General features: G+C 42.5%; 1 protein-coding gene across 1 annotated transcript in view; it reads left to right on the top strand.

The window, feature by feature from the left end:
* LOC126249667 (elongation of very long chain fatty acids protein AAEL008004-like) overlaps nt 1-9,169 on the top strand; it is a 139,227-nt gene extending 130,058 nt beyond the window's left edge. Inside the window, exons 8-9 of the mRNA XM_049951348.1 lie at nt 4,555-4,691; nt 7,996-9,169. Of these exons, the coding sequence (XP_049807305.1) occupies nt 4,555-4,691; nt 7,996-8,160 (302 nt within the window). The 3' untranslated portion in view covers nt 8,161-9,169. The remainder of the gene's footprint in view (nt 1-4,554; nt 4,692-7,995) is intronic.
* Nucleotides 9,170-13,114: the final 3,945 nt, after the last annotated feature.

Below are 13,114 nucleotides of genomic sequence, written 5' to 3' on the forward strand. Positions count from 1 at the left end.
ACTTATCTCAATGGATTTCCCCATTAGCACCCCATATCTTCGGTAGGGCGAACCCTCATCCGTGCCTGTTCCGCTTACATACTTTTTCTACCGCATCACGCCAAAAAGCCACCAGTCGACATACAACGTCGCGGTGGGCAGTGGTCTTAATGCTTCGGCTCATCAGTGTAAATTCAGTTCATAAACAGAGCAAGATCCACCACAAGCTCATCGTAGCCATGTGTGCCAGACTGCTACACATTTGACAAGAAAACCTAAGCAACTGCAAAACTCCAATGTAACACGCAAAGTCGTAAAGAAAAAGTATAAATTACCTTGTGTTGCTGAGCAGACAAATAAGAGGAGCGATATACGCATGTTGTTCTCACGTCCTCTATACGAACTTACTACTGCACTTACGCATAGCTCTCTTTCTTCTTTTGAGTGCATCTTAATGCAGCGAAGCTCATTATCACTTCTTACCAGTGTCACGCCTTCTAAACACAGCAGTGATAAAACAAAATACATCAGACAACAGTCTGGCCATTACATAAAATTTCTCATGACTACTTTCTGGCCAACACGGTCTGCATGCTCGCAACAACAACAAACACACTCCACCGGACTTCTACCCTCTGACTACTCCTTCCTCCTTTCGAAAGCTAGTCTGTCCAAGTAATGCGACCACGCCCTCAATGTTCATTGGCAAAGCCAAACTCCCTCAGTAGTTCACGGGCAAGGACTAAGTGTAGCCGATGTAGCAGAGAAAATGCGGAAGTAGGTCATTGTGTTACTGGTACAAAAGCAAAAGTGCATGCCGTCAATACACATATAAGTACACTGAAGAGCCAAAGAAATTGGTAGACCTACCTAATTCGTGTAGGTTCCCCACAGGTACGCAGAAGTGCCATGGACTCGACTAATGTCTGAGACGGAGACGGAGGGAACTGACACCATGAATCCTGCAGGGCTGTCCATAAATCCGTAAGAGTACGAGGAAGTGGTGATCTCTTCTGAACAGCACTGTGCAAGGCATCCCAGATATACTCAATAATGTTATGTCTGGGGAGTTTGGTGGCCGGCGGAAGTGTTTAAACTCAGGAGAGTGTTCTTGGAGTAGTTCTGGACTTGTGGGGTGTTGCATTGTCCTGCTGTAATTGCCCAAGTCCGTCGGAATGCACAATGGGCATGAACGGATGGAGGTGATCAGACAGGATGCCTATGTACATGTCACCTGTGAGAGTCGTACCTAGACGAATCAGGAGTCTCATATCACTCCAACTGCACACACCTGCGAGCTAACATCCCAAAGATGTTCGGGCTCGCATGCGGTTCCTTTTCGTCGAAATGTCTTGCCTCAAACTCGTGTAGGGGTTGAACCGCGCGTGTCGCATTACACGCCCTAAATTAGACACTTGCGACCCTTTGGTTAAATTGTCTGGCTGATGGCAAGTTTGCGACATACAAAATTAACGTAACATGTAATAGCAGTAATAATAATATCGGGAACTAAATTAACGACCCATAAATGATGTAGGCCACACAGTTGCGATTTAGTTAGAATGATGTTTATTCAGAAAGCAAACTATAGCGAAAGTGGTCGTATTTAGAGTTACTGTTACACTCGAGTGCATATCCATTTGACACAGTTCGATCATTCACAATCTCATCGCGAAATGCAAGATATCTACGCAAAAAGTTAGAGTTCACACCAGGCGCGCCGCTGCTCGCCGCTCAGAGACTGTCCCGCGATACCACACAACGCGAAATTTTCTAAGTCGTTTCACCTCCTAGCTGCCTAAAGACCGACCGACAATGGACATGAACGGATGCAGGTCATCAGACAGGATGCCTATGTACATGTCACCTGTCAGAGTCGTATCTAGACGAATCAAGAGTCTCATATCAGTCCAGCTGCACACACCTGCGAGCTAACATCCCAAAGATATGTGTATGTATGTGTGTGTGTGTGTGTGTGTGTGTGTGTGAAATAATATTTATTTTGGTATGCTTCTTTTTTTTTGTGGCTGCATGTGTGGGAGGGACGATTTTATCTTGCCACTTCTTTTATTAAATGTAGTAGGGAGCCTGTGCTGATGGGTGTTTGCTCGTTTATCACATGTTTGTTTTCAGCGATGGCTTTCTAAATGTGGACGTTTTCTTGCATTTGTATAAGGTATTTGTCATGGTTGTTTATTTTATATATTACTACATCATAGCAAAAACCAGCCACCAGACCTATAGGTACATTGCTCCAAAAGGTAAACTAAATATTAAAAATACGTACATATTCCAGGTCACTGAAGATGCCTTGCAAGAATAAAGGCGAAACGAGTATGGCACGAAAATTGTGCTTCATTCAGTTGTAGTCAGACGGTCCTTAAAGTAAAAAGTATCAATTGAACGGGTCATATGTAATTTGGTCATTAAAAGTGACAGCTTTGAAGCTGTTGGATGGTCATTGGTGCATGTACAAGTGCTTCAATATGCCTCCAGAATACATCCCACATATGCTCAATGGGATTTAGCTCAGGGGAACGGCCAGGCTAGTCCATTCGCCGAATGGAGCTCCTCCTACTGGACCACCAAAGCTAGCGTGTTCGATAGAGCAACTGCGCTGGGGGTGGAACGGAACGCCCTACCACAACTCCTAATCCAACCTTGTGGCCAGCGATACAGATAGCCGTACCGTAGGTGCAATCACAACGGAGGGGTATCTGTTGAGAGGCCAGACAAACGTGTGGTTCCTGAAGAGGGGCAGCAGCCTTTTCAGTAGTTGCAAGGGCAACAGTCTGGATGATTGACTGATCTGGCCTTGTAACAATAACCAAAACGGCCTTGCTGTGCTGGTACTGCGAACGGCTGAAAGCAAGGGGAAACTACAGGCCGTAATTTTTCCCGAGGGCATGCAGCTTTACTGTGACAGCTGCATCAGACCAGTCTCAGGACTGATGACAACAACAACAACAAATGTGTGATTTCCGTTCGTCTTACTGCATATTTCCTTCAGTTACCTTCTGTACTATACTGTATTAGTTCTTTGTATCTATGACCGAACTTTCAAAGAGCAATGTTATTTGGCAATGAAACATAATGCAAAAGTTACTTTCGTTATTAGGACTGGCACACCAGTGTCGTAATGGTGTTTTAGGAGCTCCCAGGAAAGATTTCTATGCTACGATGTTTCTGACGTTTAAGTATGCTAAACTAACTCACTGATTGTGTTTTAGAAGTGTACTTAATATTTTGCAGGAACTGCTACGTCTGTCCCCTTTTCTTTTAAAGCCTAGTATTTGTACGCTTAAATAAGATATCGTAATTCTGTGACACATTTTCCATACTCTTGGATATTTGCTCTTTATAAATGTTCCGGTATTTATTAATTTTCTGGTGTATTGGTCATAAATCCTAGTGAAATGCAGACTGTATTTTATGGTTTAGAGTTACAGCTGTCAGCAGTCCGAAAGTTGATTTCATCCGACATTTGAACTAACATAACCATACACTTGTATGGTGGCCTACAGATTAACGTGGACTCCGAACCATGGTTTATCTTGACACTTTGGACAATAGCAGATCATTGCCAGACGTAAAAGCAACAATTGTTGACACAAAATCTTGAATGGATATAAGTACTGAATTTGAACAGTTCTCGGGTATCCGACCGGGTAGCGTCGTAATTTCTCCACAATATTTCGGCAGACGTACACGCTGCCATCTTCAGGTGGTCCCTGACGAATGCTGTGCTGTTCCTCTCGGCGCCCTATATACACTAGCTGTTACCCCCTCCACCGTTCCTCTTCTGGTGTCTTCGGTGAGGCCGGCGCGACGGGTACTGGAAGTGGTGTGGGAAGCGGCGCCTGGGTCTGAACTGGGGTCTGCAGTCTCCATGCTGCCGCCGTCGGGGGCGGTCCTCGATCTCTGGGACCGCATCTTTCTCTCCAGGCTGAGTGCAGGGTTCCGAGCGTGACTAAGTTCGAGGCCGCTGTCTTAATTAATTAGATCGTCCTGTAGTCGGATTTCGATGGTCTCTTTAGTAACGCATTCCCAGAAGTAGGAGGATTGATGGAGTATTTTTGTTTTTTGATAGTCCATAGTATGGCCAGTCTTTATACAATGGTCAGCCACGGCTGATTTAGTGGCCTGGCGTAATTCGGTACGGCGTGTGTGTTCACGGCACCTCTCTTCTACAGTGCGGACTGTCTCCCCAATGTATGATTTTCCGCACTGACAGGGAATTTGATAAACGCCTGGTTTTCGAAGGCCTAGGTCATCTTTCACTGAATCCAGTAGAGTCAAGGTTTTTGCAGGGGGTCGGAATACACATTTCACATTGTGTTTCCCCAGGATTTTATCGATTTTTCTTGAGGTTTTTCCGACAAACGGAATGCACGCCAATGACTTGTGTTATTCTGTTTCTTCTTCTTGTTCTCTTGGCGCAGTCTAGTACTGAACACCCAAACTTCGGATCTCTAGAACGAAACTTATCCACCTAGCCAACGAGCCAAGTTTTCTGAAATGTCAATATGTAAGTCTTTCTTTTACAGTTTAACAACTATATGAATCTTGTTTCAGGAGGACATGGCACTTTCGTGGGTTTCTTGAACACCTTCGTACATGTCATAATGTACACTTACTACCTGATGACTATTGTCAACCCTGAGTACAAGAAGTCAATTTGGTGGAAGAAACATATCACTCAGCTACAAATGGTAAGACAATTTGAAATTGCACATTTTTTGTAAAATCATTGTACATTTAAGTAATAGCTATGAACGTTCCTAACATGACTGATCATTCTGTACCTATTTCGCAATTTTTAGAGCATTTTTGTATCTTTAAATGGCTATAAAACATATCTACCATCTTCATCCTTCTAAATATGCGTATTATTAATCCACCTAATAGTATCGGAATTACAGATTCAGTGATTCATTGTTCGCGATCTTTTTCCTATGTCTTTCAGTCCCTTGGAATTTATAGCCTGCACAGTCCTATAAACGTACTCTGAAGGTGGAATCAGTAGTAACAAAGTATAACGTTGTGGACGTCATGGCGGCTTATAGTTTGTCTTATTTATTTATTTATTTATTTATTTTTTAATGTGTGAACTGCGGTTTATATCAACAATTTTCACATGGCGCGTTCTAACGAGACTAAATTAAAAAGGCGATCCCTTTTGTATGTAATATACAGAAAAACACATGCAACGTCGACTCAATACTACTGAAGAAAAATGCTCTCTTCCATTATCTTTTGTCATAGTCAGTGTATATAACACCTGTTATCGTTGAAAAGGGGAAAATCAAACATTTAATACTTGATGCACTACTAATACTTTTTGGGCCTACTTCAGTAAGAGTCACTTCGTACATAGACCAACAGCCATTCCAAGAGTACGCCTTCGATAGTTGCATCACTATATTACAACAACCTCCAATGTACATTGATTGTTGTTGTTGTTCAGCATTGGGTGCATGGTATCAGAGTCAGTAGCGATGTACCAACGTATTTTTGGAAACTGAGAAAGACCAAAAGAATCATCAAAGCAGAGTGAAATTTATGGTGCTGTTAGATAGGGTGTATTATTCATATAGCTACAAATAGTAATCGACTCTACATGACTAATTCCACCACCTGACCTTTATAGAGAAGGCTGTAGAGGTGCCAAAAAAAGTGATGTGTAGTCATCAACAGTATGTAAATTGTCCGATATGAATCACCGTACCAAGCCAATGTTGAAGCTCGCCACACACGTAAAATAAAAAGTGCGAACTAGAATGACAACAAGGCCTGCATATTGAGAATTACGCATCTGTACATGTATGCTCATATCTACATCTACATCTACATCTTCGTGATTACTCTGAAATTCACAATTAAGTGCCTGGCAGACGGTTGATCGAACCACCTTCAAGCTATTTCTCTGCTGTTCCACACTCGAACAGCACGCGGGAAAAACGAACACTCATATCTTTCTGTGTGAGCTCTGATTTCTCTTATTTTATTATGATGATCATTCTTCCCCTATGTATCCGGACGCCAACAAAATATTTTCACATTCTGAGGAGAACATTGGTGATTGAAATTTCATGAGAATATCCCGTCGCAACGAAAAACACCTTGTGGAATATTTATATCATCTTCTTTGGTGAAGGAATTTCAGAGAACCGTATTTAGTAACCCTCCTTTAGTGGCTCTGTCATCAACGTTATCGCGCAGTGAAGGTATTGATTACGTCTTTCCGCTGGTGTCCTTTATATACGACCAGAATCTCTTTGGATTTTCTGCCAGGGTTCGAGACAGAGTTTCGTTGTGGAAAGTATTAAAAGCATCTCGCATTGAAGTTTGCGCTACAGTTAGAGCTTCTGTGAAACTTCGTCAATCTTGAGGGTTTTGCGCTGGCGTGTAATGGCATGTTATAGCGCGATCTATATGGGCATCTAATGGCACTGAACTGAAGATAAAATAACTTATCCGATCTTGATCGAAAATGTGACGACTACTCGGAATGGCAGACATCTCATCGATACTGAGCTATCTCCCTGCTTCTAACGACCTCTAAATAAGGAAGCGAGGATAGTGTTTCACGTCCCGTCGATGCCGAGATCATTATATACGCAGCACAAGAGCGGATCTGTTAAGGATGGGGAAAGTCAGTTGCAACTTTATTTCTGAAGACTCATTCCAGCTTTCGTGAGCGAGGGAAACCACTGAAAACCGAAAGCTCGATGCAGGATGGGAATCTGCATCCAGAATTTCTCAAATATGACTTCAGTCTCTCAAGCACAGCAATGCAACTCTCACTCTAACTAATCTCGACGTCGAAGAAATGTTAAACTCTACCTTTTTACGTGTCATGCACAACAACCTGCTCCATTTCTGAGAGTATATGATGCATATTTCGTTCACTAAACGTTCCTTCCACGTAGTTATTATTTTCTGAAGTTTCGCTTCCATGTCTGATGTTTCCCGAAAAAGTACACTACTGCTTCATTCCCAATCCTTGTACAACTAAGCTAGCTTCTAATAATCTCGTCGAAAACAGTTATTAAACTCTGGTCTTTTTTCGCTCCCTTTTATCATGTTTTTATTTGGCTGCTTTCTTGCTTATCTGTCTGTTTGGTAAAAATTTTGCAATTAATTTTAAACTAAGCTCCTGAAAAGCTGGAGTCTTGGAATTTAGAACATATCTGAGAACAGCATGAAAATGGAATATTAATTCACCCTCTTGTCGGTCTATCCTGTAGGAGTTGATTGGGGGTGAGAAAGTTTGGTAACAGCTGACATCTCAGTTGCCCTGCAGGACCGAAGTAGTGTAGTGTCACAATGCGTTTCAGACGGTATGCGCGTGAATGGGCACAGCTGAGCAGAGAGAGGGAGAAAGAGGAGATGGACAGAGACAAGGACAGGAGCAGATATGCGCAATATATGACATACCCATACAAATAGACAAATATGAAGCCACACATAAAAAGCTAATATACAATATGGCATTAAAATGTTTAAAATCCATTGAAAAATTTCACACACACACAAGACTAAAAAGTAAAAAATATTTATGTAAATAAAAATAATTTTTTATATAACACGGATTTAAACTGGACTAAAAAGTATAAAATAATTTCTTCTAGCCCCGCACAAGTTACTAACCCCGCACAGATACTCCTGAAAATTTGTCCTTGTGAATTTTTAATAGGTCTGACAATACTTGCAAGATGTAGAACGAAAGACGAGGGGCTCATGCAGTACATAATTTATGGATGAATAATTAGCTCATAGCTATTAAAAATTCAGAAGCATAAATTTTCATGGTTATCTGTATGGCTTTAGAAATTTGTATAGGGCTAGAAAAAGTCATTTTATACTTTTTAGTTCTAATTAAAAACGTCTTATATTAAAAATTAATGTTTATTTAAATAACTGTTGATGTTTGCAGTGACTGAATCTCAAAGAGTGCGTGACTCCCGTGCCACGTGTGCATGCAGTACTGTAAGTGATGGTGGCTTGTTGCAGACGCAGTTCATGATGATCACGGTGCATGCGTCGCAGCTACTGTTCCGGGACTGCGGGTACCCGCAGTGGGTCGGCTACATCGTCGTGCCACAGAACGCCTTTATGTTCGTCCTCTTCTACGACTTCTACCGAAAAGCTTACTGCGGCGAAAAGAAGAATGTGTGATGTGGGGACTTTGTGAAGTTATGGTGGAATTTGTGCGATGTTAGACCTCGGACACACTTTTGCAGCTGGCGATTCATTTCGCTTCCGGCACGATGATTGGGAGCGTTTCAAAGTATCATTTCACAGCGTAATGAAATTTTTGTTTCCAACGATTCTTGTCCCTTTTCGTTATTTTATTGAGAGTTTATTAGTAAGGTTTTAAAGTACTTGGTAGGGAATCAGTAAATGAAGTACAGGTAGAGATTTATTCTTCATTCCACTATGAATCAAGAAACGAACGGAACAGACCATCGCAGGGATCGAACGAAATACTGAAAAACAGACAAAAAACTTTAACCACAAAGAAAAACAGTGATATTTCATGTGTATGTAAACTACTGCGCAGAACTGCAAGAATCATAAAACAAGAAAAGTGTCACAGAAAATTTTAAGTGTGAACATTTTTGTTCAGGCCTAAAGTGACTGCTTAAGACAGGGAATACAAGTAATATCCATAACTAGCAACAAATTCGTAAATTACTTGTTTACTGACTAAATTAATGGCAAAACTTGTGGAGTATTTCAAATAACGTGAAACAATTCCCAAATAGCGATATGGATTTGTGCGAAACAGGTGATGTAACAGCTGAATCCCTGCGGCAGGTTGCGGGTATTCTTAAGATGCTACGTAATTGTAAAGAAAAGGTCAAAAATTCGCTATCAGATCTTTAAAAGTCATTTCCGTAGCATTTTGTCTTGATTATGCGTAGGTGCATTTCCAACGATATTTTAGCAATCACTCGTTAAATTACATGGAACAAATTATTGACAACTCGTTCCGAGGCATATATTCTAAGCATCTGGTATAGCAATTTTTTTCCATTTAGGAGAAAAAGTTTGAGAATGGTATTATTTTATGCCTTGAAACGAATTTTTTCAATAAATAATAGTGATAACCTATGGATATTGCTTGTACCTCACAAAATTGAAGAAAATTCGTCTTGTATTACCGAAGAGGTCATCAAAGGCAGTAATGTAACATTTTTGCTCACAAATGTGTAACAACATTTTTTTTTCGAAGATGTTACAAATTTTAGAAATAAATTATATCTAAGAATAAAGCATATTACTACTTAAAAATCACAATTGCTTATCTTTAAAGCGGAACACCTCTGTTTCATCCACGGAAGCTTACCGCTTGGTAGAACAAAATACGGGAATTCATGCAATGGTTATCCATCGGCTGAGCATTGTATAAAGTTCATTATCGAATGGCAATGACATATTGCGCATTACTTACGGATAGTGATACAAAGAACATAATACGCCAGTCTGACTCAATGAGTTGAGAGTGGTGGCAAGATCTTGCGGACTACAGAAGTGTAGAAAATGGTAAAAATTACACAAATAAAATACTTACTTTAAATTCAGTAGATGTGGGGACGCCGTTAATTGAGAGGTACTGTTACAGCAGAATGTTGTAATTAGTCAACATAAAATATGAAGGAACGATTGAACGTGAGAAAAATCGAGAAAAATACCTGGAAAATATTACCCAAAGAAAGAACAAGCAGGGTGACAATTTCCTACACCTTTATTAGTTGGTTGATTAGGTAATGGGTTAAGAGCACAAAGCGGTGGTATGTATAGATGCTCACCTTTGAGAACGATGGCTTATCCTTCCTCGTCATTGCCCAAACCGAGCCTGTGGTACGTCTCGGTAGATCCCATCGTCGATGGGACGTTAGAGAGTTAATCTTCAGTTTTCCGCCACTGTAAGCGATGTGCCACTTTATTTACTTTATTTCCGCGCCCTTTGAGACTATGTTCTTCTTCCTTTATCATTTCTTGATTAATTTAGTAAATTTATTAGTGATTTTATATAATTTTTTACTTAGTAGGAAATGGATAGTTATTGTGTTTGTTGTGTGTGGACACAAGGAGAATTGACCGCTTCTAACCCTGCAAGAAATTTACCACATACAGAAAACCAAAGCAGAAAGTGAAACGCTGAATGATCAAGTATATATGCCAAATAATTCACTGTTTGCACTAACAGATAAAATAATAGAATAACGCTCCCAGAGAGGATTAATATAATAATACCATCCAATATAATAATAATACCACCCAAAATCTTTACACTCACTTATCCACGAACCCCTCCACAGAACACTGAAAATAAAAGTCAAATCAGCTCTCACCAAAGCTTTCAACCACTCGCTAACAGCTAGTAGATTCATATTCAACACCATACAATTCAAACCACCCACCCCCGCCACCCCCAACACAAAAAAAACACTCTTCACTTCAGCTCATTCTCTCTCTCATAAACACACACTATATAAACATCATGAATAGAAGTTGGTTTTGAACATATAGTTCGTTAGATTGGCAAGATGTAGGTAAACACCAAAGCGGAGGAAACACGTAATGGAGCTGCAACATTTACGTTGTTAAAAGCACAGTGTCTGAAGAAATAATTATATCGAGTGGCAAAAGAACACCACTAAAAAGAAGGAGAAACATGGTGAACAATGTGAATAAGGTCAGAACTCAACTTATAGGTCGGTAATAAAGTAGTAGTGCGACCTCCACACCATATGAGAGGAAACGCAGATCAGCAAATCGTAAGTAATTACTCTTTTACATAAAAATCGCGATGCGAACTGTTTGATAATCTAAAAGTAAGAAAACTATATCGTTATAGACACCACTGATGATGTCTTACAACAAGAAAAAGGCGAAACGCGTCTGGGAAAAATAAATTAAGTGGCAGCAGGAAAAGGCGGTTTTATTTACTAGACAAGAGTTGGCCATGGTCGACAGGTTTCAGGCTTCTACTTTAAGCTACGAAATTGTGGGGCACTAGTGGCGAAGGTTGCTACACGTCTGGTTCTGCTGTAAACCCCTGGAAAACCAGATGTCCGTAAGTCTTCCGATGCCCATAATCTGAACAGTTTTTCCTCAGTTGAGGGTGATTGGTGGTCAATGATGGGTTCTCGTATCTCTAGGAAGAAGGTGAAACTGGTAAGTAGTTGGTAGCATGGCTGCACCCTTAGGCCATAGCAACAGGTACGACGTGGTGCCCTGTGTTGATAACGTATCTGAACTAGCATGGAATACCTTGTCAGTAGGATTAGCTGCCGATTTTCTTGATAAGTCTGGACACTCGCGAAGGGTGAGTTTGTTGGTCATTGGGACCTCCAACATTATGCTGGTAATGGAGTCTCTCAGGGAAATATCAGACATGTCAGGAAAGAATGCCATTGTCCACTCGGTACGTTTCCGGGGAGGTCTCGCCCGAGATGTGGAGGAGACTTTTCCAGCAGCAATTGAACGCACTGGGTGCTATCGCGTGCGGATGGTGGCTCATGTCACCACGAACGATGATTGCCGCCTAGGTTTCGAGGCTATCCTTGATTGCCTTAAACGATTAACTCGATTGGTGATGGCAGCCAGCATCGCATACGAAGTGCAATCACGGCTCACCATTTGTAGGATCGTACCCAGAGTCAGTTGTGGTCCTCTGGCTTGGAGTCGAGTTGAAGCTCTAAAATGAGGGTCAGGCGGTTCTGCGACGCTCTCGGATGCAAACTGCTCGATTTCCGCTCTCGGGTGGAGAATTTTCAGGCCTCAGTAGATCAGAAGTGCACAACACGAAAGAAGCAGCAAATTGGATTGAAGAGTACGTGTGACGTGCATATGTGGTTATTTGGAGAGGGACTCCCCCTTTAGAGCAATGATGAAATGCCTGCCGATATCGAAGAAAGATCAACCATATTACCCTCAGAGGAGAACTTTCGGCCGTGCAGATAGATAAAAGAAAATGTTAATGTGTTTTTACTGAAATACACGATCGTCCATGGTAAGGTCTTTACTTACTTGAAGTTAATAGCAGTTACACAGTATCAGGAACAGCAAATTGGTTAAAACCTGAAATGAACAGCAGTGAAATACTAAATTCAAACTGGAATATACACTCCTGGAAATGGAAAAAAGAACACATTGACACCGGTGTGTCAGACCCACCATACTTGCTCCGGACACTGCGAGAGGGCTGTACAAGCAATGATCACACGCACGGCACAGCGGACACACCAGGAACCGCGGTGTTGGCCGTCGAATGGCGCTAGCTGCGCAGCATTTGTACACCGCCGCCGTCAGTGTCAGCCAGTTTGCCGTGGCATACGGAGCTCCATCGCAGGCTTTAACACTGGTAGCATGCCGCGACAGCGTGGACGTGAACCGTATGTGCAGTTGACGGACTTTGAGCGAGGGCGTATAGTCGGCATGCGGGAGGCCGGGTGGACGTACCGCCGAATTGCTCAACACGTGGGGCGTGAGGTCTCCACAGTACATCGATGTTGTCGCCAGTGGTCGGCGGAAGGTGCACGTGCCCGTCGACCTGGGACCGGACCACAGCGACGCACGGATGCACGCCAAGACCGTAGGATCCTACGCAGTGCCGTAGGGGACCGCACCGCCACTTCCCAGCAAATTAGGGACACTGTTGCTCCTGGGGTATCGGCGAGGACCATTCGCAACCGTCTCCATGAAGCTGGGCTACGGTCCCGCACACCGTTAGCATACGACCGAGGCACACAGGGCCAACACCCGGCATCATGGTGTGGGGAGCATCTCCTACACTGGCCGTACACCACTGGTGATCGTCGAGGGGACACTGAATAGTGCACGGTACATCCAAACCGTCATCGAACCCATCGTTCTACCATTCCTAGACCGGCAAGGGAACTTGCTGTTCCAACAGGACAATGCACGTCCGCATGTATCCCGTGCCACCCAACGTGCTCTAGAAGGTGTAAGTCAACTACCCTGGCCAGCAAGATCTCCGGATCTGTCCCCCATTGAGCACGTTTGGGACTGGATGAAGCGTCGTCTCACGCGGTCTGCACGTCCAGCACGAACGCTGGTCCAACTGAGGCGCCAGGTGGAAATGGCATGGCAAGCCGTT

This window comes from Schistocerca nitens, chromosome 3 (genome assembly GCF_023898315.1).
Source record: "Schistocerca nitens isolate TAMUIC-IGC-003100 chromosome 3, iqSchNite1.1, whole genome shotgun sequence".
Lineage (NCBI taxonomy): Eukaryota > Metazoa > Arthropoda > Insecta > Orthoptera > Acrididae > Schistocerca > Schistocerca nitens.